This window comes from Monopterus albus, unplaced genomic scaffold (assembly GCF_001952655.1).
Source record: "Monopterus albus unplaced genomic scaffold, M_albus_1.0 scaffold62.1, whole genome shotgun sequence".
NCBI lineage: Eukaryota > Metazoa > Chordata > Actinopteri > Synbranchiformes > Synbranchidae > Monopterus > Monopterus albus.
The window spans coordinates 2,992,303-3,017,924 of NW_018127942.1; the positions used below are offsets into that span (position 1 = coordinate 2,992,303).

General features: G+C 41.7%; 1 protein-coding gene across 4 annotated transcripts in view; it reads right to left on the minus strand.

Moving 5' to 3' along the window:
- Positions 1-25,622, minus strand: part of LOC109962171 (coiled-coil domain-containing protein 85C-A-like) — a 43,596-nt gene that overhangs the window by 3,547 nt on the left and 14,427 nt on the right. The window contains exons 2-5 of one of the 4 annotated variants that reach the window (XM_020603643.1): positions 10,996-11,075; positions 9,924-9,965; positions 4,223-4,324; positions 457-546 (exon numbers count right to left, since the gene is read on the minus strand). In XM_020603643.1, the coding sequence (XP_020459299.1) occupies positions 457-546; positions 4,223-4,324; positions 9,924-9,965; positions 10,996-11,075 (314 nt within the window). Of the gene's footprint in view, positions 1-456; positions 547-3,133; positions 3,981-4,222; positions 4,328-9,923; positions 9,966-10,995; positions 11,076-25,622 lie in introns of those variants that run through there. The other 3 variants (XM_020603645.1, XM_020603644.1, XM_020603646.1) reach the window with 3 other exon arrangements.

The following is a 25,622-nucleotide window of genomic DNA, read 5'->3' on the forward strand; positions in this document are numbered from 1 at the left end:
AGCACTTACAATGCCAAAGGTTTTTATTTTCATTTAAATTGTTAGTAAAATATTTGACTAATTTGTGGAATGCATGCTACACTGTCATATAGAGTATATTTCATAAATCTCATACATGTTTTACCTTAAAATGAGGCAAACTACCTGTTTACACTCAACGCAGATAATGAAAAATCCGAGTTCCCTTCTCAACTCATGAATTCATTTGTATTGAAGCCTTAACAGCAGTGTAGCAGAGTTCTCTACTAAACAGCACAGTATGCAGCAGTAGCATACAGTGTACAGAGTGAAGTAAAGAGGTAAGAAAAACTGAAAACATCATTGCACAGTAAAAAAAACAGTTCTGGTAAAAGAAGTGTCAAAACTGGACTCCATTTAGTATGGCGGTGATCATCAAAACTGTGGTTTTCCCAACAGAATTTCCTCAAAATATAAATTATGAAGTGAATCTAGGACCTTCATGGCATGCACCACGGCCTCAGGCTTCTGGACGCAGGACAGGTAGCCTGTGGCAGGGGAGGGGCCACTGGAGAGACGGCCTGTACCCTAAGGGGAGAAAAAGAATAAACAAAAAATAAAATTATTTTAAGGCTTTGTGTCATTGTATGTCCAGAAATAAAGTTGTAAGAGAAAGTGTGACCTGCGATAAAGGTTTAGAGCCAGGTCTAAACATTGTCCATGTGGAGGACATGCTCTGCAGACTAACTGTTCTGTCACATCTGCTGTCACACAGAGTTTAACTCCAGGAGTGAAAATAGCACCTTATCAGTTGGCGTTGGATCTGATGTAACAAGAAAAATATTCTACACTGCAACACTAAAAATGCCATCTCCTTCATCCCAGCTCAAATCACCTCTCCTCATCTTGTGTTCTTTTCCCCTATTACATTCACCACATGCTCAGCCGCCAGCCAGGCCTGCTACCTGCACAGTACGATTTAACCTGGTGTGACGGGAGCAGCCAACCAGGGGGGTTTCCTTGACTCATCCCACCCCCTGGTTAGTTCCAGACAGTGGCTCACTGTTAAAGGGACACAGAGATCTCTGGGACACACAATGGTACCATTCAACGTAACCTGGCATCAGTGCCCTGCATTAGACACAGCTCCATGGCTCTGTTAGCCTAGGTTCAATTCTCCGCTCACTTGTGATGGGTTTGTCAGCTCCCCTCCACACCCGCTGGCCCCATTTGGGAGCCAGAATGAGCCCACACAACCCAATAGCGCAGAGATAAAATAATCCCACTGCAGCCAAGAGGGATGTTTTGTGGAAACTGCTCAACAGTCTATTCATATCCCACCAAACACATGAAAAACTGAATTTTTGCTGGTCCTGACAAATGCTCCCATGACAACTGTAGAAACCATAAGAAAAACTGTTCATCTTGAATGAACTCTGATAATAAGCATTTATTTATTTTCTAAAATGGTCAAAGATGAATATGCCCGATTTGTGAGGGGAAAAAGGGCAAGTCAACATTTGTAATCAAACTACATAGAGAACAACAATCCCTTTGTTAAAAACAAACATCCCCCAGTTTTACATGCACTTCCTCTTCTTTAAGGTCAAGCTTAGTTTTCCATACAACTCTTCTGCGATGAACTTTAAATTCAACATCAAAAAAAAAAAAAAAGTGCATCGCTGTTGTGTCCTTTTGATGCTCCGTTTTGTGGGTTGAAGCCGTTATGTGAAATGTGACAGGGCGGGTTTTTCAGTTTATTCTGTGCAGGCACTTCACAGTAAAGAAAACAATTTGGATAGAGCGGCTTTGGGCAGTTTTTATTCTTCATATGGATATGGATGTACAAGTGGGGATGGCTTGCCAGAGTAAACAAGCTTTGCAGGATGGGCGGGGGGCTCAGATGCTGTCAGAATCACTGTTTTGGCATTTGAGCATATAGTCAAAGCTGACTGAATCATGCAGGCTGGCCACTTTCTTTCTCCAGCCATCTCTTCTTTTCCTCTTTCCTGCTCATCTGACAGCCTCAGACACACACTCACTGACCCGAATGACAAACAAAGGATTTAACATAAAGAAAGAGTTGACAGATTAGGATGGGTACAGCGAGAGTCCGGTTTACTGAATCACAAGAACAAGTTATTCTCTGCTGCGTATGACTGACTTGCTGATATTTGCTTCTACTTTTTTTCTTTTGGAAATAAACAAGATGTAATGTGTTGATTGGTGAGCTGCTGATGCTAGGAGAATTGTGTAACCCTCAGACAAATCCAGCCACCATTCTGCTAAGCTAAGCTAAACTAAGCTAGCCGGCTGCTGGCTGTAGCAGTGTCCCTCCATCTCTTAACAACAAAGCAAACATAAATGTCCAACTATTCTTTTAAAGTTAATCGTCAGTACTTTGTAATTTTAACTTTTATATCTGCAGAGAAATGTTTCAGTTACACCAGCAGTATTCATGTGTAGTTCAAAGTAAAGTAAGACTAAAATATCCAATTACACCACCTGACTGACTTTAACAATGTTTAATAATTTGAGGTACTGTATATTATTTTTGTGAAAAATAATTTCAGTTCCAATTTTAACATTTCATATATTAGCAAGCCACCCTTAGCTCTGCCAGTTAGCTATGTAACACCTAGCTGTTAGTGGGTATAAATATTTTGTGACAACTAATCATTATGGAAGAATTTAGAGTTTAAGGATACACAGATCTCCACTTCCATCCATCCATCTTTGTTCGCTTTATCCGAGACCGGGTCGCAGGGGCAGTAGTCCGAGCAGAGCCTCCCAGACTTCCCTCTCCCCACACACCTCCTCTAGCTCCTCAGGAGGAACCCCAAGGCATTCCCAGGCCAGCCAGGAGACATAGTCTCTCCAATGTGTCCTGGGTCTGCCCCAAGGCCTTCTCCCAAAGGGACATGCCCAGAATAACTCCCCAGGTGTCCAGGGGGCATCCTAAACAGGTACCCAAGCCACCTCAACTGGTTCCTCTCAACATGGAGGAGCAGCGGCTCTACTCCAAGCTCCTCATGGGTGACTGAGCTCCGCACCCTATCCCCGAGGGTGCGCCCGGCCACTCTCCGGAGGAAACTCATTTCCGCCGCTTGTAAATCTCCACTTAATTAGATAAAAATTACTACAAAAAATAAGACTTATAACAAGAATAACTAAACATCAGGGAAGCTGGTAAGTTTCTGGTTGCAGCAAATGACAGGAGGATTTAAAGGAATAAATCCTAAATGTAGTGTCACAAGTCTGATTTTCAGTCTCTTTACTGATCCTTTTATTGACAATATCAGAATGACAACAATGGCATGTCTGCAAGGAGCCAGAAGTCACACCACGAATCAGTATCATGGCCTTCTTTTATGTGAACCAGCACTGTGAAATTAAATGTGGGGAGATGACCATCAAGACAAATTGGAGCTTATTCCCCCTCCTGCAGGGAGAGACCTCTTGTTGGGTTAAGGTTCACGAACACCGTTGAACGTCACAAACCTCCATGAAGAAGCAAGTCTGATCCACAAGCTTAAAAGGTGCGAAGTGGCTCTGAACACAGTCATGATCGTGCTTCACAAGAGGCCTGTGATTAAAACACAATATTGGTTTTTTACACAGGGAGGATCTAGTCTTCTAGGTAGTGGCACAGCCCAGCTCTAACCTCCCTTGAGTAGTCAGAAAACAATTATCCAGCCTCTCCTCCTCAAACAATGGCACGGTCAGGGGTGGTGGTGGATTGTAAAAGATTATGTTATAGTAGGATTCAGTTCAAACTAGCTCCAGGGAGAAGGACGGAGCTGAAGGATATGAGAGGAAGAGAAGGGAAGGCTAATTGCTGTTAACTTTTCTTTCTTGTCTCTATTGTAGTTTCTTGTTCCTCCTTTCTTTTTCCCAGTTTTATCCCCCTCATGCCCCACCTCCTGTCACACTTTCTTTATCTTCCCCCTCTCTCTCTCTCTGTTCCTCTGTTGGTGTCTGTGTGTTTCACTCCTGTCATGTGTAAGAGAGAGTGAGGCTGCCTGTGGAGGAATAATTGGAGAGTTAGCAGTAAAGTGAACTGGGTTGACTTGACTTGATTCTGCTGTGAAGACACCGGCATAGTCCTCCCTACAATTAAATGCGTGCACAGTTTCTATACATAACCACATTGATTAAAAGCAGTACTGATTTTCAGCTATGACTGTTTAATGGTCTGGTATGTGTGGGCATCCCTCTACGTGTGTGTGTGTGTGTGGGTTGTGTGAGCCTCCTGGGTACTGACCAGGTGCATGGTGTCCTGGCGTTGGGGCAGTGAGGACAGCTGGGACTCTGAGTGGTACAGGGTCATTCCCTTCCTCAGGACACGAAGGTCACCTAGGTTACACTGCTGGGTACAAAACACACACACACAGCAACAGCTATACAGTAAGGCTTCGATACCATATCACCTGATAGCACTTAGAGAAACTGAAATAGAAGAAATACAAAGAAACAAACAGGCAGGAAATCAAATGATTTTCAGCCAGCTCTGTGACTCAGCACAATGAATTGACATTTTTCCATCACTGCTGTGACTCAGATTGAATCAGTTTCATGTGTCAGAACTATAGTAATACATTTACATACCATACAGACATTACTCTATATCCCTAGTAGTTAAAGATCTTCAGCTGTAACTATCCTACTGCACTTTGTATTAAACCAGACCTAAGTGTTTCCACTATGGTAAAGATTGAGAAAGATTAAAATGTTCCAAATGCTGCCAGATAAGTATTTATGGCTGCAAATAACTGTACTGTACTGAGTCTTTCTGCAGTTTCCGCACCGATACCAATAAATCTGTAACCTGACATTGTCAGATAATATCAGCCAATGTTTCAATCAGGCTTTAAGATCTTCAGTGATGGCTCATTAAGACCTCAGCAGCTCTGCCCACCTCCTACACTGGCACTTGCACTCTCATCACACCTCTGACACTACTGCCTCAAGCACTTTATTTGCAAAGCTGATTTTTATTTGTTGTGGCTTTGCTACATAAATGGCACTTCCAGAGCACTGGGGCTGTATCATGTTGTGCCGTATTTAAGGGTCATTACGCAGAGACAGTAGTCCTAGGGTTTGTCCTCATTAGCAGCCAAAGACCACTGGTTCGTGGGGGCAGGGACCAGCTTCTCTCTGTAGGCAGGAACATGGCCACACCGCTGTTACTTGTGACATTTATCATGCCACATGCTAGCATTCCCTCTGAGCGAGGGGCGCTGTGGCATGTAAACACACGTGATGCCTGGGAGCACTCAGGCTATAAATAAGCCGGTAAGCCATGAGTGTGCGGCTTTGAATGCGTGGACACTGTGCGGACACTGTGCTGTGTCACACACTCAGGTGCACATTCACAAAGTTTGCACACGCAAGGCCTTAATCAGCATTCCTCTTGCTTTATCTGTCCTTTGATGCGCCCCTCCTCTCCTCTTGTCTTCCAGCTCAGTATCCTGTTAATGTTCCCCTAACCTTTCCCAATCCTTCCCTCAGTGCTTCTGGAGGTATCCTTTGGGTTTTTATATTCATACCCTTACTTCTGTACATTTGCTAACATTTCCTTGCCATTTCTCCAGGCTTTGTATCTGTCAGCAAGATACTGTATGTCATATCTGGAGGAGTGACAGATGCACAATCCATGAGATAAACACATCTGAATTAGACCTGGTAAGATCATTAAGAGTTTTCTGACATGGTTTCCACCAGCAAATGAAGATTCTTGTTATACTGAGTCTAGTGTTGCAAACCAATCAACACATCTCCAAGTGTACTTCCATCCCTGAGCTGACCTTGACCACTGAGACCAGCAAACCTATTTATTAGACAGACAGCTAGGGACAGTTGGCCATTCACAGTGTTCGTGGCCCCCTTCATCTACCCATCCATCACAGTGTACTTGCTGCTGACAGGGAGAAGCTGTGGTCGCATCAGTCCCTGTCTGAGTTATGAGGGGTGCCACTGATGGCACCTTGACAAGAGGGTAGAGAGGATGGCAGTGTGCTCCTTGAGGGCCATAATTTAATGGAATACATAACAGAACCAGTTCAGTATGGGTAACCCACGCTATACACCACAATACAAGAATAACTGCTTATTTCAGTCGTGTGGATCGACAGGGGTTGCAACAATGCTAACAGGATATCGTACTGTATGCTATGCCATCAAGAACCCATTTTAACAAAGTTCTTTGCTTTTAAACAAATCAGTCGGAAACACTGAAAAATCAGATAGCATTTCCAACCAACTCAATGAGAAAACATTAAATTAGGAAGTTAGCTAGAGCTGATAGTTGTCACTTTAACCAGCAAAATCATCAGTCACTGGCTAAAAATAAGAAGCCTGCTTTTGTCGGCCTCTGCCTGAATACTAAGAATGAGACCAATTGTAAGAACTCAGATGGCAAAACTGCTACTGTTAACATTGTAAACTGTGTTCCAGTTTTTCTTCTTGTGGCCAATCAGATTTCTCACTGGATAAATCAGTGATACTGTAACCTGAATGTAACACGAATGTGAATAAGCCCCAATTCATTATCCTCTGTCACCATTCAAATCCACTGGACCTGCAGTCCATTCTCACAAAATGACTTCAGTTTAGCCTGCAGTTAAGAGATGAAGTATCACCTGAGTCATCTAAATGATTCTCAGAGTAACAGTGAGCACTTGCTTGTTAATGATAAAGTGGCAGTGAGCAGGTAAGGAAACCCAGTGTCTCACATGTCACTGATTTAAAAGAGATAAGTAACAGTTCAAAGATATCTGAGTGGGAGAAGAGCTAAAGAGCTAATTGTGTAGATGTATGTGGCTGAGCATGATCAGTGTGTGTGTGTGTGTACACACACACACAAGTGTTTTCCTTACGGTGTTTACACCTGTATATTATGGGACGTAATATGTGCCACAGGGACATGCTATGAACTCCCTCCCTTGCTCCTTGAGTAGAGTAAAATCCTTATAAGCTAAGCGGGAGGGAGGGGCAACACTCCTGCGATAAGAAGCTATTGTTAACAAGTTTCACTGGGCCTGTTTCATAACACAGGAAGGTATGTCCATTGAGGTAACTAATCCAGCTGCTAGTATTCAGCCACATACTTGAGTAGACTATAGAACAAGAGTTAAATTAAACACGAAACTGGACAAATCCCCATTTTTTCATTATTCATTTGGGTACACTTTCAAGATCTTAAATTATTCAGCTCACCATATGTCCTGACAAGTCAGGGCAAGCAGGTTTAAAAGGTTTTATTCTCCAAAGCAAAATGTGGCATTCATTGACCTAGGGTACCTTGTACCAAGCACAGACTGTGTGGTGCACAGCAGCTCCAAGAACAGAAAAGGACTTTCTTTCCAAGACAGGCCACACACAAGCAGGGTCACCTGTGTTCATTTATTAGCATAGCATGCTAGCTGTACATAAAGGGGGGGGAAACAAAACTGGACATAGAAGCAACACTTCTATAAGATAATCCAATTCCATTCTGTAGTGCTTGAAAAACTAAGACTTTGTTGTATTGGACTTTATTATGATGGAGAAAATATTAGATACAACACTGGATATTCGAACATTATGCCTGTAGGGTAGATATGAAACTACAGCTATCAGCTGTTTAGTTTAGCATAAAAACTGGAAATGGCACACCTGACTAAAGCTTAAAAAAAATCTGCCAACCAGTACCTCTAAGGTTTACTAATCAATATGTTATGTCCTGTTCCTTTAATCCATACAACAACTAGCATAAAAAATAAGTTCCTGTTTTTTTGGGGGGTTGTGTGTGGGACTTTCTTAGCCAGGTGATAAGATAAGCTAAGTGGATGTTGTTACAAGCTACAGTGGTGTGAAAAAGTATTTGCCCCCTTACTGATTTCTTATCTTTTTGCATGTTTGTCACACTGTAATGTTTCAGATCATCAAACAAATTTAAATATTAGTCAACGATAACACAAGTAAACACATCATGCAGTTTTTAAATGAAGGTTTTTATTATTAAGGGAAAACAAAATCCAAAACTACAAAGCCCTGTGTGAATAAGTGTTTGCCCCCTAAACCTAATAACTGGTTGGGCCACCCTTAGCAGCAACAACTGCAATCAAGCGTTTTCGATAACTTGCCATGAGTCTGCCACAGCGCTGTGGAGGAATTTTGGCCCACTCATCTTGGCAGAATTGTTGTAAGTCAGCCACATTGGAAGGTTTTCGGGCATGAACTGCCTTTTTAAGGTCATGCCACAGCATCTCAATTGGATTCAGGTCAGGACTTTGACTAGGCCACTCCAAAGTCTTCATTTTGTTTTTCTTCAGCCATTCAGAAGTGGACTTGCTGGTGTGCTTTGGATCATTGTCCTGCTGCAGAACCCAAGTTCGCTTCAGCTTGAGGTCACAAACGGATGGCCGGACATTCTCCTTCAGGATATTTTGGTACACAGCAGAATTCATGGTTCCACTTATCACAGCATGTCTTCCAGGGCCTGAAGCAGCAAAACAGCCCCAGACCATCACACTACCACCACCATATTTTACTGTTGGTATGATGTTCTTTTTCTGAAATGCGGTGTTACTTTTACACCACACATAATGGGACACACACCTTCCAAAAAGTTCAACTTTTGTCTCGTCTGTCCACAGAGTATTATCCCAAAAGTCTTGGGGATCATCAAGATGTTTTCTGGCAAAACTGAGACGAGCCTTTATGTTCTTTTTGCTCAGCAGTGGTTTTCGTCTTGGAACTCTGCCATGCAAACCATTTTTGCCCAGTCTCTTTCTTATGGTGGAGTCATGAACACTCACCTTAACTGAGGCAAGTGAGGCCTGCAGTTCTTTGGATGTTGTTGTGGGGTCTTTTGTGACCTCTTGGATGAGTTGTCGCTGCGCTCTTGGGGTAATTTTGGTCGGCCGGCCACTCCTGGGAAGGTTCTCCACTGTTCCATGTTTTCGCCATTTGTGGATAATGGCTCTCACTGTGGTTCGCTGCAGTCCCAAAGCTTTAGAAATGGCTTTATAACCTTTTCCAAACTGATAGAGCTCAATTATTCTCTTTCTCATTTGGTTTTGAATTTCTTTGGATCTCGGCATGATGTCTAGCTTTTGAGGATCTTTTGGTCTACTTCACTTTGTCAGGCAGGTCCTATTTAAGTGATTTCTTGATTGCGAACAGGTGTGGCAGTAATCAGGCCTGGGTGTGGCTAGAGAAATTGAACTCAGGTGCGATAAACCAGTGTTTTGACAGGGGGGCAAACACTTGTTCACACAGGGCTATATAGTTTTGGATTTTGTTTTCCCTTAATAATAAAAACCTTCATTTAAAAACTGCATGATGTGTTTACTTGTGTTATCGTTGACTAATATTTAAATTTGTTTGATGATCTGAAACATTACAGTGTGACAAACATGCAAAAAGATAAGAAATCAGTAAGGGGGCAAACACTTTGTCACACCACTGTATTTGGAGCATGTCTGTGGCTCATAAACCACCTGAGGTTTGACCAAGTCAGTTCTGTGACAGCCCGAGGGCTCTGTTTCCAGTCTTCATGAAGAGCTAAGGTAGGTAACTAGCTGTAGCTTCTTATTTTGCGTACAAATATGAATGTGTTATCAGTTATCTTATCTCACTCTCAGCATGAAGTGCATAAGAATATTTTCTAAAATATTTAACTATATACAAGCATTACCATAGGGTTTCTTCAGCGCCTGTCTGTCAGTATCATGGCAATCTTAACATTATCCAATTCAGGGTTACTGCAACCAGGTTGCATTACAATGCATGGTTCTGCTTTTATATTTCATTTATTGTGTCTACACCATGTGTGTAAGAGACAGCAACAAGCTCAAATCTGTGAAAAGTCCCACCACCAAACAGAATAAAGAGTGAAAAGGCAAAAGAGGCCCAACCAGTTGACCAGCAGAGGAGCATTTCAGAAAAGCCGACAATAAGTGGCATTTAAAAAAAATTACCTTTTTCTTCTGTATTTGTGATAAGCTATACCGGCTATAAGCCTAGGGAGAGAGAATAACGGTGGAATGGTACATTACTAGACTGTCTTATTACAGCAAACACATTCTCAACCCAACCTCAAATCTAAAGAATAGGAAAAGAAAAAACATTTCAAATATGAACATGGACTATTAATTGACTAAGTTCTTATTATGCCTTAACAACTGAGACAATGTGTAACACTTAATTGTAGCACTTGAGGGCTAATTATTAGGATCACTTAGATTTCATACCAGTGATTCCAGCCTACATTCTCTGCCTACATATGAATCTGCTGGGAGAAAACTTCAGAAACTGAAATCACTTAAAAAAAAAAAAAAAACGGAAGTCTTTCAAAAGACTGAATCAAAAAGCCATTTAAACCATGAAATTCCAACTTGACTGCCTGAAGCCTGGCTTGCTTTCAAATGAACTGAATCACATCAGAAAACCTTGTGAGAGAAAAATAACATAGGCTAATATGTGAAGATATTTTCTGATGTTTATGAAGTCTTCATATAAATTAGCAATAACATTGAGTCTTTGACTGTTTGATCCCATAGACATGACCAAGTAACATGCACCTCTACAGACTGACGTGACCTCCTGGTGAACCAGATCCAAAATCCACCCTCTTCTTTTCACATTTCCAGTCAGAGTCAAATTTGGGAGAAATGCTTCACTCTGTCACTGTCATTTAATGGCTCTTTCCCCTCCCTTTTCTCCTCTGCTCCCACAGTTCGCCTTGGAGGCTAGCATCACTGCTTGCTATTGACACTTACGGATTCTCCATGAATTAAACATAGATAAACATTTTCATCAACTAACAGGCATGCTGTTGTAAGGGGGTGGCTTCACACAGGCATCACCATGCAACTCACCATCTTACCATATTCTGTCTATTACAAGGTTCTAGGTGAGTTAAGAAGTTGCACAAGAGTGGTCTTGAAAGAGTTAAAGTTGAAACCGTACCGGACTGGGCTAATAGTATGGCTAACTGACAGAGAGGGAGAACATGAAAGTGACGCTCAGATTTACGTACATGTACCCCACCTGTGAAAGGAGTTTATTGTTGTCATCCTCCAGGATCTGCACTTTCGTTTCCAGCTGCCTGATGTAGTTGGAGGAGGAATCTGGAGGAGAGATGGAGAAAAAGAGTGGAGAAGTGATTAGCATTTCAAAAAGTGGGAAGCAGGCAGGGACCACTGGAGCAAAAGGACCACATAGAGGTTGAAAAGTCTCTTTATAAAACCCTAAAACAGCTTGTGAATGACCATTCGCCAAAAAAAAAAAAAAAGACATCACATCATAGTTAAACAACATATTTTGCCTCATTGACTCAATGCTGTTTGTTGTGCTTGTTATGGAATTACTATACTGGACTTCTCCAGGTAAGTTACAAGTATTTTAAGTAATTTAAGTGATTAATATTTAGTTTTATCATCAATTAATGTGTCCACTATTTTACTTTCAATGTCATTAATCTTGCAGGTATTTGATCAGAAATCAAAGTACTGGACTAATGGTTAAACAAAAAAAAGTAACACTGCTAGTTGAGCCGCAACAAACAATTATATTCATGAACAGTGAAGTTATTACATTGTATTTGATGATTTCAACCTACAAATGTTCATGTTTGTGTTATGTTACCAAATAGCTTGTCGAGCAGCAGTCGAATATCCCAAGATATTCTATTTACTGTCACATAAAACAGAGAAATGCTACACAAATCGGTCTAATAATCCCCCTTACAAAGTCATTATATGCTTGAAAAAAATAAATAAAAATTAAAATGTAGATATACCCTGATGTCAAGAGTAAAGCACTGAGCATTTCCACCCAGATCACCAGTGCTTGACCTAACTTTTGATCTCATTTCCCAGTCTGGTCCACATACTGTCATCCTGCACCCCACATTTAATATGAAACAAACATCAATGACATATTTGAGATTTGTCATTAAGCTGTCTCTTTACTTGACAAACAAGAGAAACTGTGGTCTAACTGCTCCACAGAGATTTGATCCTGATAAAACAGCACTGCGTTAACGTAAATCAGCTTTACTGAGTTCAACCGAGGGACAGGAGCTGTGTGATGAAGAGTGGAGATGCGGTTTGACTCAGCAGGTGGCACACAGCCTGTTACCTAACAAGATATGTTTAATTTACAGAGAGATCAAAGCCGAGTTACGCATATGAGGAGCACACCGCTGCACTGACAGCTCTATCTCATTAAGTACAGAGAGGCTGACAGCAGAGGCTGTGCGACAGAGCCAGTGGGGAGGTTGCAGATGAAAATGATGGGCTGAGTAAGACAGAGATTTGAAGTCACTAGGCTGCAGCATATACCTGTTGCATCAGCGAGGTAAGTTGGTTACCTCCGTTTTACCCAAACAAGTCTAACCAGACTGCGTTATTCACATGACTTAGTTGACCAGGCCTGCGCAACCAGGAGGTGCTATTCTCCAGAAAACACATTGAGGCAGCCTGGACTATGCAACTGCAGTGACACACAAATACAGTAGGTGTTAAAGCGTTATTTACACAGAGGTCAAGTATGATTACATGAACCTAAGCAGACTGTCAGCGTTCTGCAGCAACCTGAATTCTTATAAATATCATGTGAATCTAAAACCCAGTTTCTCAAATCATATTTTAGATAAGTACATACAGATACGAGCTTCTAAATGGGTTCTAATGGGATTTAAATGTTTACAATTTAGGCATTTTACTAGGACATCAGAGATTTAGGATTAAAGGAATCATCATTATAGTTAGATCCCAAGTCTGACTTGCACATACAGTGGTGCAAAAATAAATCAATATGTTTTCAGAGCTGAACAGTAGACTATTTGTGAAATTCAGACAGATGCAATGTGTGCTCTCTCAGTACTGAGCATGTTCTCTCACTTCAGCATCAGTCCAAATGCTCCAGATCACTAATACACTTGAAACATGCCAGCCTTTGTTTAATAAAATGGTAGTGGATGAGGAGAAATCTGAAAACTGACCAGAAGCATGCAAACAAAAGTTTTACAGTATCTAGGTCACCAAAGTGCATTTAAACATGTCTTTATGATGGTGTAAAATGGCACTAAATACAGAAAATTCCTCCCTTTCCCAAGACCCGAGTAGACGGGGGTGAATGACAGTAGCAGGCCTATTCAGTGTATGTGTTGTCCCTGGACTCTTTAGGAGGTCCAGTGAAGACAGTGGTGTCAGTTGGTTGGTTAGCCAGCAGCTGGACAGAGCCGGTAATCCTCTCTTCCTGCCTTTTGCCCCTGTAATCTGGATTCATCCTGCTGGCCTGACCTGCAGCCAGATCTCAAGCTGATTAGGATGAAGGTTCCTCAGCCTTCAGTCAGCACCAGCACACTCAGACAAGGGGAGAAGCCCCTGAAATAGGGGGAGGATAGAAAATAAGTGGTGACTGCTTTTTTCCAAGTGGTGTGTATATTTAGATTAAATACAAAGACGGGGATCTCTCCATCAATAATGCAATAAACTCAAAAGTCTGAGGCTTATGTGTCTTCTTAGAACGAATACACAATCAAAGACAACTATTGATACAGCTCTCACTACTTGTATTTGACTAGAGAAATCCAGAATTGGCCTCAAGTGAAGAATCTCACTGCCATGAGCAGTCTGAGTGCCACAGCACCCCCCACCTATGAGTCTCTGATATTTTATACGTTTAATCTCAGAGCACACAGCTGCAGCATCGCACATGACGTGATTAACTAGTCAAATGCTCAAATATGTGCTAATCTGCCATGGGAAAATTCACAGGAACACACAACATGTACAAAACACCTCTCTCTCTCACACACACACACACACACACAGCCGCAGGGATCTGCAGGGAGAATCCCACCTTCACCCTCTCTTTAACACTTGGCTCTGGAGAGTCATCTCGGTGGGATAGGGGTCTGGCAATTAAAGCGTTCCCTGGTAACCCTGCCTCTCTTCCCACCTTTTATCTCCTCCATTCCTCCAGCTTCAGATCTTCTCCTAGTCACTGCTCCTCCATGAAGCTGGAGGAAAAGCAGACTACAGGCGAGCCTAAATAATTACCTTGCAAAACTCGGCCCGGCATCTGGTCTTTTACACACAAGCACTGAGAGAGTGTTATTATGCATGACCTGAATGTGATCTTCATCAGTAAACAAAACAGACAAAGACAAAGAGTGAAGGCAGTGGGGAAACCTTGTTTTTACCAGGTAAGCTATTTTTACCTCAGCACAAGTGTTGTTTACCCACTGAATTGAGCCGAGGCATCTTAATGTGAGAACATGTGCACAGGATAAAAAGTGGCGCAGACAGTGTCTGCGACTCAGTCCCCCTCTTGGTACGTCACTTTGTATCACGTCAGTGCCACTGTGACCCACTTCCAGTGGCCACTCCCTCCTTAACTCTGCTTCCACTCCACTGTTTCCTCCTCTGTTTCATTACATCCCACTACTTTAACTCCTCTATCTATTGTCTTTCATTTCTGCTCTTAAAAATAGACAAGAGCTGATCTGTTGGCCAGTTTAGCTTTTTGGTGTTTTTTTTTTTTTTAATTTACTGGATAGGTACAACTGAATGGACACTGAGCTCCAAAAGCTTGGAGTGATTCTTTAAAAGGTCAAGACCTTCCCGTCTTTGTTTTCCACTGGGCTCCAAACATCCTATCCCCATCTGTACATTTTGCTGCCTCTGCATCACACCACAGTTACTTTACACCAACGTACAGTATCTGCAGGCTTTTACAGGCAAGTTTCATGTTCTCCAACCAAAATGCAAAAGAACAAAACTGCAGCTGCATGAGCGGAGCGAGTTTTTGTGTGTGCAGGTTTTTCCATTTACTATATTTGTGCTGACAGTTTTAACTTCCTCTGGTTCCCGCGAAGACAGTAGCTCATGGATTTTGGGCTCCACAAGTATAGAAAAACAAGGCCACACACACACACACACACACAGCTGTAAAGAGGTTCACTAATCTATCAAGGATTTATCTTTTGTGCCTTGTGCTTGCTATTCTCAGCTGCGTGGTTGATGCTTTCAATGTCTAATAAACAGTTGTGATTGTGGTTCTTGCTGTAGTGAAGCCGTGGCTGCCAACAAATTACTCCAATTGCCTTCTATAGAATGTTTTATTGTTGTTGTAAATCTGCCTTAATATAATTTGTTAATAATAATCTATAATACATTTTGTCAAGTTTGCATGTATTTGATAAAGTCCAAAGTGCATAGTTAATCATTTAAGAGACTCATTTTTGTGAGGCTGATCTCGGCACCCCTCCTGCTTTAAAGGCAGATCCCATGGCTGTTTAAGAGCCTGCAGTGCATTGAAATCACTCTACTTTTATCATTCCTGGCTCAGCTCTGGCTTTCATCTCCTATTCACAGCTGTACCGCAGTGTTTTAGCACAGAGACATGGATATTCTCTCAGCGATGCGTGTATATGTGCGTGGAGTATGAATGAGTGCTTATGCGCAGCATTTGTAAAATAGGGAGTGCATGTGGGCTGCTAAGCTGAATGTGTGTCTGTATGTGTGTGTGTGTGTGTGTGTGTGTGTGTGTGTGGGAGGGCAAGCAAGATTGTGTTTGAGAGGGGATTTTCAAACCCATCTGTGGTTATGTTGAATGTGTGTTCTAGGCGGGAGGTCAATTACCTCAAGATGTTGAGGAAAGAGCAGAAACAGTCTAAACAGTCTCTGTTTCCTTTCTCTGAACCAACACCCAGTGAATTCTATGAAATCTGACCTTACTGACTACAGTTATCATACGGTAACATCTCCATTAACCAGCAGCTTCCAAACACTAGAAAGAACATAGTGGATCCATACTGGGAAGGGGGATCTGAATATTTTTTTTTTTTTAATTTGGAATAGACTGCACACATCCACACGTTCCACAGAAGAGCTGAAGCATGATGTGTGCATAAATGGAGGTAGATTTGTCTTATGTATTGCGTGTCTTCAGGGGTCTAATACACTTGCTTTTGTTCCTGCAACCCCACCATGTGTCTGTATGCCCTGTGTGTGTGTGTGTTGTTTGCCAGTGTGTACTTGGTTTCTCTGCTTGGCTGCCCAGCACGCGGTCATAGCCAGGGCAGAACAGAAAGGAACACGTTAAGCGGGCACCGATGCGGCATTAATGAGGGGGTTGGCAGAACCTGGCAACCCAAGCACATAAACCACCGGCTCCTGGAAGGGCTTCAAAGGCTCGACTGGCTCATCAGTTGGCGGGAGCTAACCCCATCTGACAAGACATGGCACCCGCTCTGAGCGAGAGAGAGAGAGCACTTCATCTCCTCACACACACTCTGGTGTACGTATATGCATTTATGTGGGAGAGAATGTTCTAGAGAAAGCAAGATGTTTGTCCATGTGCACGTTAAGTATGTGTGTGTCGCTGCGTGTGACAAACAGCACACCATCTCTTTATGCTTGAAGAGAGAAAACCCATGCTGAATGCATAGTGTGAAAGTCAAAGTGTCAGATGGATTACGCTTCAAAAGGGCAACAACTCTTAAACATTGACCAGGTGAAACCAGCTTTTTAATCATTTGCTACTTATAAAAAGCTAGACTAAGCAGGGCTGACAGCCCAGTGTGGTTTCAACTCAGCACTGAATGCATTTGTCCACTAGCATGCGGTAACAGAGCATATGAGAACTCATCTGTCAAATACCAAGCTACCAGATAGCATTTCTACTTCAAGGAGTTTTAAGCTGCATAAATATTTAGCACACTTTGGTGTATCATATTAATATCATAGCCCTCTGAAGCCCTGTTAACGTTTTGCTGTGGAGATGAGACAGCTGGACCTTTGGACCTTGACCACACAGATATAGAATATACAAGCTGTGTGTTAAACTTTAAAGAGTAATACTTCAGTTGCGACCATTTGGAAACATTAAGAGCTTGGTGTAAACACATTGCAAAATCCTGTAGGGGCTCACTTATTTTCTGCTTAATGCTTCCAGGCTGAACCTTATTAACTTAACCTTATAACTAGCTTACTCACAGTAACCACAGCATGTTCTGTGTGCAATTACACCCACTGTATTCATTTATATTTGTGTGGATGCAAGCTGGGGCTCTTCACTGTACAAAGGGTTGTTAATGTCTGAGCGGAAACTGAAGGCCAGTGTAAATCTCTCATGTCTGGCTATTGATCGGCCATATCAGCATCCTTAGTGGGATATAAAGAGACAGAGGGACACTGAGAATTAGTTTATTTATAGGTATTCCAGTAGACAGCAACACAGACGTGTCTCTCACTGCCATCACGCTTCCTGTCCAGCAGAGTGACAAGCCTCTCCCATGCTGTCTATGCTATTTGGCGTCATCACCTCTGCAGGGTCAGCGGACGCCTGCAGCTATGCACAGCTGCCCCAGATTGTGTCGATGTGAAATTTACTTGCGTCATTGATTATGTATGTATGAGCCCATGTGTTAATGTGAGACTGATTTATAAATGTCCACTTACAATATTACTGTCTTTTCAAAGCTGCTTGCAATTTGTTCTTGTGCAAACCTAGAGATGTAATGAATGACCATCTTTCTTGGTCATAAACAATATGACAATTAAACAGCAATGCCACACCTTTTCCACTAGATGAACATGCCACTTGTAAGGCTAGTGCCTGTGCCCTTAATCTTTTGATTAGGCTAAAAGAATGGCAGTCTGGCAGCCTGTTAGGTTTAATCCCATAAAATCAAAGCTGCTGGCTTATATTTGGTCCACACCCTTAATTACTGCCATGTGTGCTTATGCTGGCTATTCACTATGAGACAAAGCAAAAGAGATTAGTGACATTTGGACATGGACTGGCTAGGGACTATTGTTTGCCAACAGAGTCTTGTGCAGCAACTCCTGGTGTTGTTATCCATTGTTCACCTCCAGGCCTAAAACTGTTTTAAAAATGTCTGTGTCATATTTATATACACACACACTTTATCCAGGAACTCGACCTTAGTAAACTGTAGACTGTTAATCTACCAAACTGGTTTCTCTGAAAGCCATATGTTATGAGGTGTAATATGAGTTTGTAGACTGAGCAATATGTTTCGTTCAATATTTTCCTATTACCACAAGGCCTGAAAAACTTTGCACTGGCTCACATTCAGAGACACTCGGGGTCCTTGGCACTGAAGGACAAGGGTTATATACTGATGCTCTCACTCAGAGACAACCAGGTAGGATTTTCTGCTCGTACATGGGAACGTGGCAATACTGTGTCACTGCCTTTCCCTTGTTTGTTCAAACAGCAGCGCACAAAACTGCACAATCCCTTCTGTTTCAAATACACTGCATACGGCTATGTCGATGGAATAACTTGTTGTGGGGATTACTGTGTTTTGCTAGCAGATGCGACTGTTTACTTCTTGGTTAAATTCATGCTAAAACTTGTACTTTTATACAAAAACTTGTAGAAAATGTCAAAAATAGCAATTTAACTTATCCATTTTGATAACAGATACACAGACATATTGCACAGAAACATCATCAACATGATACCCTACCCTACCCTGCCCCATGAACGGCTTTGCAGAAGAGGCTTAAGAGACGGCTGGCTTTACCTCACACAACCCACAACCCATCGCAGTGTGTAAACAAACACCAGAGGGCATTGTGGGTAGAGAACATCCCCCTGGAGCCTATGGCCCTCTTTAACCTCATTCCTCTCCTTGTTACCACGGTTTCACCAGCCCAGACCCCATGGCAACCTCATTTACATGAATCTGCATACTTCCCTGTTTCTTTAAAAGCCTGTCTGAATGACTGCTGAGCTGGCAATGCTTGTCCTTATGTAAGCAGAGTCTTAAAGCTAGCAGTTAGACGGTAAATACAGGGAATGTTTCTTCAATAACCCCGAAACCCTTTTATTAGTGGCCTCTGAAAATCTCATCTGTCATGTGGGTTCTGATGCAATCTGAAAACCAGCACTTTATTTCCAATGAGATCATCTAGTGGTTTCATTACTGTTTATACAAATGATAACCACTTCTGATTTCATTCTATCACAAATCAGAGAAAGAAGGAGCTGGCAAGATTCAAGTTGTGGCCCTACTGACAAAATCTACTGTAAATCTGCTGAGAACAGGAGCAACATCCCCACAATTACTCTGCAGAAGAACTCCAATAATTGCCATGATCTACTGGAGAGATATGTGACAGCACAAGGAAAAGGCTCTCGAACAGAGAAACAAAAATCACTCCATTCACTTGTTCCATCTGGAACTTTACCAACAATTAACTGAGCACTGAAGGATAAACAACACCTCTGAAGACATATAAAGAGAAATATCTTACATAAGAGCTGTGCAGATAGACAGTTCTCTCATCCCAACTGTGGCCAAAATCGGACTCATATTGAATGTTCCATAACATCTGACAACAGCGATTTGATTTGTGGTGAAGCGACGCGAAGGTGACAGCACGTATACACTGCAATCATTAGAAAAAGAGGCCATTAGAATAGAAGCAGGAGAATGAGAGCAAGATGTACATACAGAAGGCAGAGCGTGCACACAGAGCTGTGCAGACTCTGTTACATCCAGTTATGAATGGTTAGCGCTGGCTCCATCCGACTCTCCGCTACAGAAGGAAACAAGGCTAACCAGAAGTCATTCCCTGTCACTCTGAGTAATTTTCATCTTGAGAGGACTTTGAACTATTGGCAGGAAGTAACCAATGTGTCTGGCTTTGAGACAACCTCAGGGACATGGTGCAAACACACACACACACACACACGTTATTTTTCAACTCCCAGGCATAAAATCTAATAAGAATCAGATGCAGCAGCATTATAACATTTTAATCTTCCAAGTGTCTGCACACACCCACACACACACACACACACTCCCTTTCCCTCTGCTAATGGCAAGACACCTATCAGCTTTGGACAGAGAAGGAGAAAACACACATGTGCATTTATGTATTTTTATACATGGGAAAGATGAAGTCATTACAGAGAGAAAGAGTTAAGTGAGTGTAAATGCCAGAGACATCTTTAGAGGAAAAGTTTACAAGTCCAGACAAGCAGACATGAAGCTACACTCCTGGTTATTTCTGTTGCTGCTGTGCCTGCTGGGCTGAGACGAGCTATACCGAGAACATCATCTTAACATGTCTACTGTTTGATTCCCAAGCGGTCTGATCTTGTCTAATTACTTCCAGTTTAAAATTGACCTAGAGCACAATGTACCCTGGACTAGTTCTTAAATGATTAGTTGACAGTGTGATGATTTGCAGCATTTCTCTACCTTCAGTCATTATATAAAGAGAATCTGAACAACAGGTGGCTGTTAACTGTCAGTGAAAATAAGCAACTGGAAGAAGACACCTTAAGTTCTGGGAACTTGCAGTGAGCATGTGTTGGTTGGTATTTTCTAACCTTTTTAAGACTAAACCTTAATGTACAGTAGAAGTTTCAAACCATTTTGGCTTGTGACCCCGTAAACAGACTATTGTACAAGCTATGACCACATTACAGAGAAGTTCTTTTTCGTTTTGCTTTGAAAGATGCCCTGCACTATTTTACAGTCAGTGATCTTGGTACGGCCAAGATTTATTTTGCAACCCACAGATTGGGAACCACTGCAGAAATCAATTAACTGAAAAATATATATATATATATATATATCTAGATGAATTATTCAGTAAATAATCCCTAGTTTTGAATGACAGTTCTTTAATTAGGCTTAAAGCCAGGCAAGACGAGAAGCTGCTGACTAGTTTACTGTAGAATTTGAATAGACTTGTGTGTTTCCACAGAAAATTCTTCTCATAGCAGAGGATATAGGACCTGCAAAGATGAAAATCATCAGGTATCAGGTCCTGTCAAATGAATATGTTGTGACAGTTTAGCCCAGCAGTCCTTACCTCAGACCTGACTGTCAAAGTCAAAGTGATAAATTACCTCAAGGTAAGGTAACCTAACAACATTAGCCACTACTAGCATAATACGTCCGAATCCCCAACCAAACTATCAGCAATAAAGTCAATTTGCTTCACACAGACAGTGCATGTGTTTGTATAAATAGTATAACACTGTTTTCTTGTACACTGACTGCAAAAATTGTGTACCATAATACTAGTCTGTAGTACATATTATGTCCACTTAGCATGTAGCATGGAAATGGAACTCAGCTAAAGAGTCTGTGTTAAGGAAGCTGAAAAGGCTGATGAAAAATGGTACTGACACACACACACGGTTCTGGCAGAATGTGTGGGCGCTTGACAAAGTATACAATCAGTTAAACAAGCAGCTCAACCTACAGTAACTCCAATCGTATGACAGTGATTAATCATGTCACTAAACATCTAATTGAAGCTAATGAACGGCTTCATCAAGCAGCACTGTTACAAGCATGAGCCATACTTCCATCCTTAAATCAATAAATGACATTTACTGTACAACTGCTGCTGCCCATATCAAAGTAATTTCAAATTTAGAGCATTACATTTGACAGGATGATGGAGTGGATTATGGCCTTATATTTATCCACCAACCCAGTGCATAGGGAGGGTTTTAAAGGCCATTATACACTCTGCTGGGGTACATCACAAGGATGCTCAGTTCTGTAACTGCCACTGAGGCACTGAAGCGCTCCATCCTTTTAATAGGCCTAAACCCCTCCTCTGACTTTGTAGCCATTAGTTTTATTAGTGTAGCTTGTACGGGGGAAAAAGCATGCAAACACACACACACACACAGAGAGGGGGGAGAATCATGGGAACAAATTCCATTAGAGTGAGACTAGAGGTTTATTACCAGATGGTTAACCTGCCCTAAATCATCTGGTGGCTGACTACAGTGGGACTCCATCTCACAGACACACACACACACACACACACACACACATGCATAAATACCTCATGAAGCCTAATGGAAACTCATCAACTGGTAATTTTATTATACAAGACCTCCCTGACATCCCATCATCTGGTGGCCAAGTCACGCTTGCTCACTTTTATGATGCATGGCTATCATTTGCACAGCAGGGCGGTAGTCTAGTTTGATACATCCTCTGACAGAGCAGAATCATAAGTGAGCCTAATCGATCTAAGTCTCTGAAAATTTCTTGCAGTCTGGGTCCCATAAAGGAAATGCAGAACAGTAAAATGTGTGCCCCAACTATAAAATAAAACTGTTTTAGACTGGAAAATTATAACTGTGGCCGATGATGTGCTGCCACTGGATTCCAAAGCCACTGAACTGTTGGGGGTGGCGGAATAAAATACTCAGGTTACTGTATAATTAGTGTAAAAGACAGGGAACATTTTATGTGTTGAATCCCTCAACACTAGTCCTGAATCTTTAAGACCATTTCAAGATGTCCAAAATTAATAATGTAGTCATAAATTTAGTTAACTATCATCTTCATGTTGGATGAATCAACATTCACCCCATTCCAGCAAACAAAATCTAGTTAGCTTGGTTGTTTTTAAAATATTTGAATTATAAAGCTAAAAAAAAAAATTATACTCTGACATCATGTTAAATATGCGCATTTGCTTTGCTGGGAGGCTGTTAGATAATCTACTGCAAATCAGCCTCCTCCATCACCTCACCTTTACAGCCATAGGAAAAGGCACTAGAGATTAACCAACAGCCAAAGCCAGCAACCTGATCTTAGACAGCACAGTTGGGTCAGACACTGCTTGGCCTCCCTCGTCTGTGGCAGAGCCAGCTGTCAGCTTGCATTAGCAGCGAACGACACGCACTCATAATAAGCCAGTGACCACGTGGTCCCTTTAACACAATAAATTACCAACAGGCCCACAGTAAAACAGAAACTGGTACAAGAAACAGCCATGGATGAGGAGAGAGTGAGACGAGTACGAGGCTGGTCATATTCAGCCTATACAGATTAAGACTAAGTCCATTTACTGCTGTATGAAAATGATTGTGAAAAGGAGGGTTAAAGGTCTGAGAGGCTAAATCGGTGCTAACATGCTCTAAACAAGCCTTTAGCCAATTTATGCCTTTTTTAAGTGGAGGGTTATCAAACCTCTAATCGCCTTACTGTAAAGCTCCAGATTAGTAAACAGGGCCATATGCTAGCTATTTGTCCTCTGCTTCTCTGTCTCGCTTTAAAAACATTGTACTTAATTAATTCTATCTTTTTCTGTTTGACCCCATGTCTTTGGGCAGGCTAACTAGCAGATGCAAATTGCTCATAGGTGTGAATATCCGCCAGTCTGTGATAGACTGCTGACCTGGCCAGGGTGGACAGCTTTTCGCTCAGTAAGTGCTGAGGTGCATTCCAGTTTCCCACATTCCTGCACAGGATAAAAGCAAGCATAGACAGAATGGATGACTTATTCCTGTTCTGTGTGGTCTCAGAACAATGTCCAAAAAGAAAGCCTGATTATATAATAGGAGAATATAGTGTGTATACATACATATACATAATTATTAACGGCATTTGTATTTACAGTATGGCTAACATACTGCTATCATGCACTTACCTGTGTAAATAATCAAAGAGCAACAGTGGTCTCTCTATCCCCGCGTATGAACTCTAATTCTAATTATAACTCCACTCACATTTTTCTTTCAATACATGGAATCCCATGATGCAGTTCAGCAACAGGTCATGTTCACAGACCTGACTTGTGTAACCAACTCACTCTTATTACAACATAATGACATCATGCTGCTGCCCACATTACCTTACTGTGCATCCAAGTTCCTGTCAGCGTGCCCGTCCCATTGACGTTCCCTAGAAATTCCAAGGCATGTCAAGGTCCCACCCAAGAGCTCCTAACATCACTAACACAATTTGATATTCAGCATGTCAGACTGAAAACCATAACCTTTCACAAAACTGTAAAATAAGGCAACTTCAGACCACCGCTGAGATGGTTAAGCATTTAAGCGCCTGCAACCGCTCCAAGCTGTATCAGTTATGAAACACAATGATAGTAGTGTAGTTAATAAGTGTTCTGTTTGTTGGATTAAGTTACTGACTGGAATGTGGAAAGCGAGTACAGTATGTGTGCTTACTGTATGTACTGTACATGTGCAGTTACACTGCAGGAATCCTTGATGAAAAAAGAAAATCAGGAATCAGTTATTTGACTCTCTTTCCTTTAATAATACTGCTTTATTATTCATGTAGCCAACAGCTTTGCAAGAAAGCTCACAATACCTGTAAAAACTAGAATTACCACTTTGTGGTAGTACTGTATGCCTCCACCAACCAGTCAAATTTATGGGACAGACATGAAGTCACTGACCTTGACCACCACAATCTAAGCTCTAAGTTCATCCTTGAGTCCAAGTGGACATTTGTGCCAAAATTGAAGAAATTCCCTTCACAAGAATCGGACAGACAACCTGAAAACATAATGCTGCTGGTCTCGGCTATTGTCAGCACAGAGCCATAAAAATAATAATCCAAAATGCAAAGCACAGTGATAGCAGCTGTGTAAATGGAAATATCTTTGTTGAAATACTCAAGTTGTCCCTCAGTGTTCAGCAGTGTACTTGTAGTGCTTGGCAGGAGCAGTTATATTTCTAGCCTCTCAGGCTTTTCCTGAGTGTTAAGGGTTGTCTTTATTCTAACCTCTCAGCAGCAGCAGCTGAGCTCTTATAGATGGCCAATTTCCAGCTGTGCCTCCTAGCAGTGACATCTCCTCCTCTTTTATCATCTTGTTTTTCCACATCTCATTTTCTCTTCCCTCTCAATTGCTCCTTCTCTACCAACTCTTTTTGCCCCATCTCTGCTTATTTCATCTTTGATTACCATATACAGTGGGTACAGAAAGTATTCAGACCCCCTTAAATTTTTCACTCTTTGTTATATTGCAGCCATATGCTAAAATCATTTAAGTTCATTTTTTTCCTCATTAATGTACACACAGCACCCCATATTGACAGAAAAACACAGAATCTTTGACATTTTTGCAGATTTATTAAAAAAGAAAAACTGAAATATCACATGGTCATAAGTATTCAGACCCTTTGCTGTGACACTCATATATTTAACTTAGGTGCTGTCCATTTCTTCTGATCATCCCTGAGATGGTTCTACACCTTCATTTGAGTCCAGCGGTGTTTGATTATACTGATTGGACGTGATTAGGAAAGCCACACACCTGTCTAAGACCCTACAGCTCACAGTGCATGTCAGAGCAAATGAGAATCATGAGGTCAAAGGAACTGCCTGAAGAACTCAGAGACAGAATTGTGGCAAGGCACAGATCTGGCCAAGGTTACAAAAAAAAATTTCTGCTGCACTTAAGGTTCCTAAGAGCACAGTGGCCTCCATAATCCTTAAATGAAAGGGGAGAAAGTTGTAGAAAGTCAACCATCACTGCAGCCCTCCACCAGTCGGGGCTTTATGGCAGAGTGGCCCGACGGAAGCCTGTCCTCAGTGCAAGACACATGAAAGCCTGCATGGAGTTTGCTAAAAAACACCTGAAGGACTCCAAGATGGTGAGAAATAAGATTCTCTGGTCTGATCAGACCAAGATAGAACTTTTTGGCCTTAATTCTAAGCGGTATGTGTGGAGAAAACCAGGCACTGCTCAGCACCTGTCCAATACAGTCCCAACAGTGAAGCATGGTGGTGGCAGCATCATGCTATACCATACCATACCAACTTTATTTATAAAGCACTAAAAACAACCAGAGTGGACCAAAGTGCTGTACATTGCAATAAAACAATATAAATT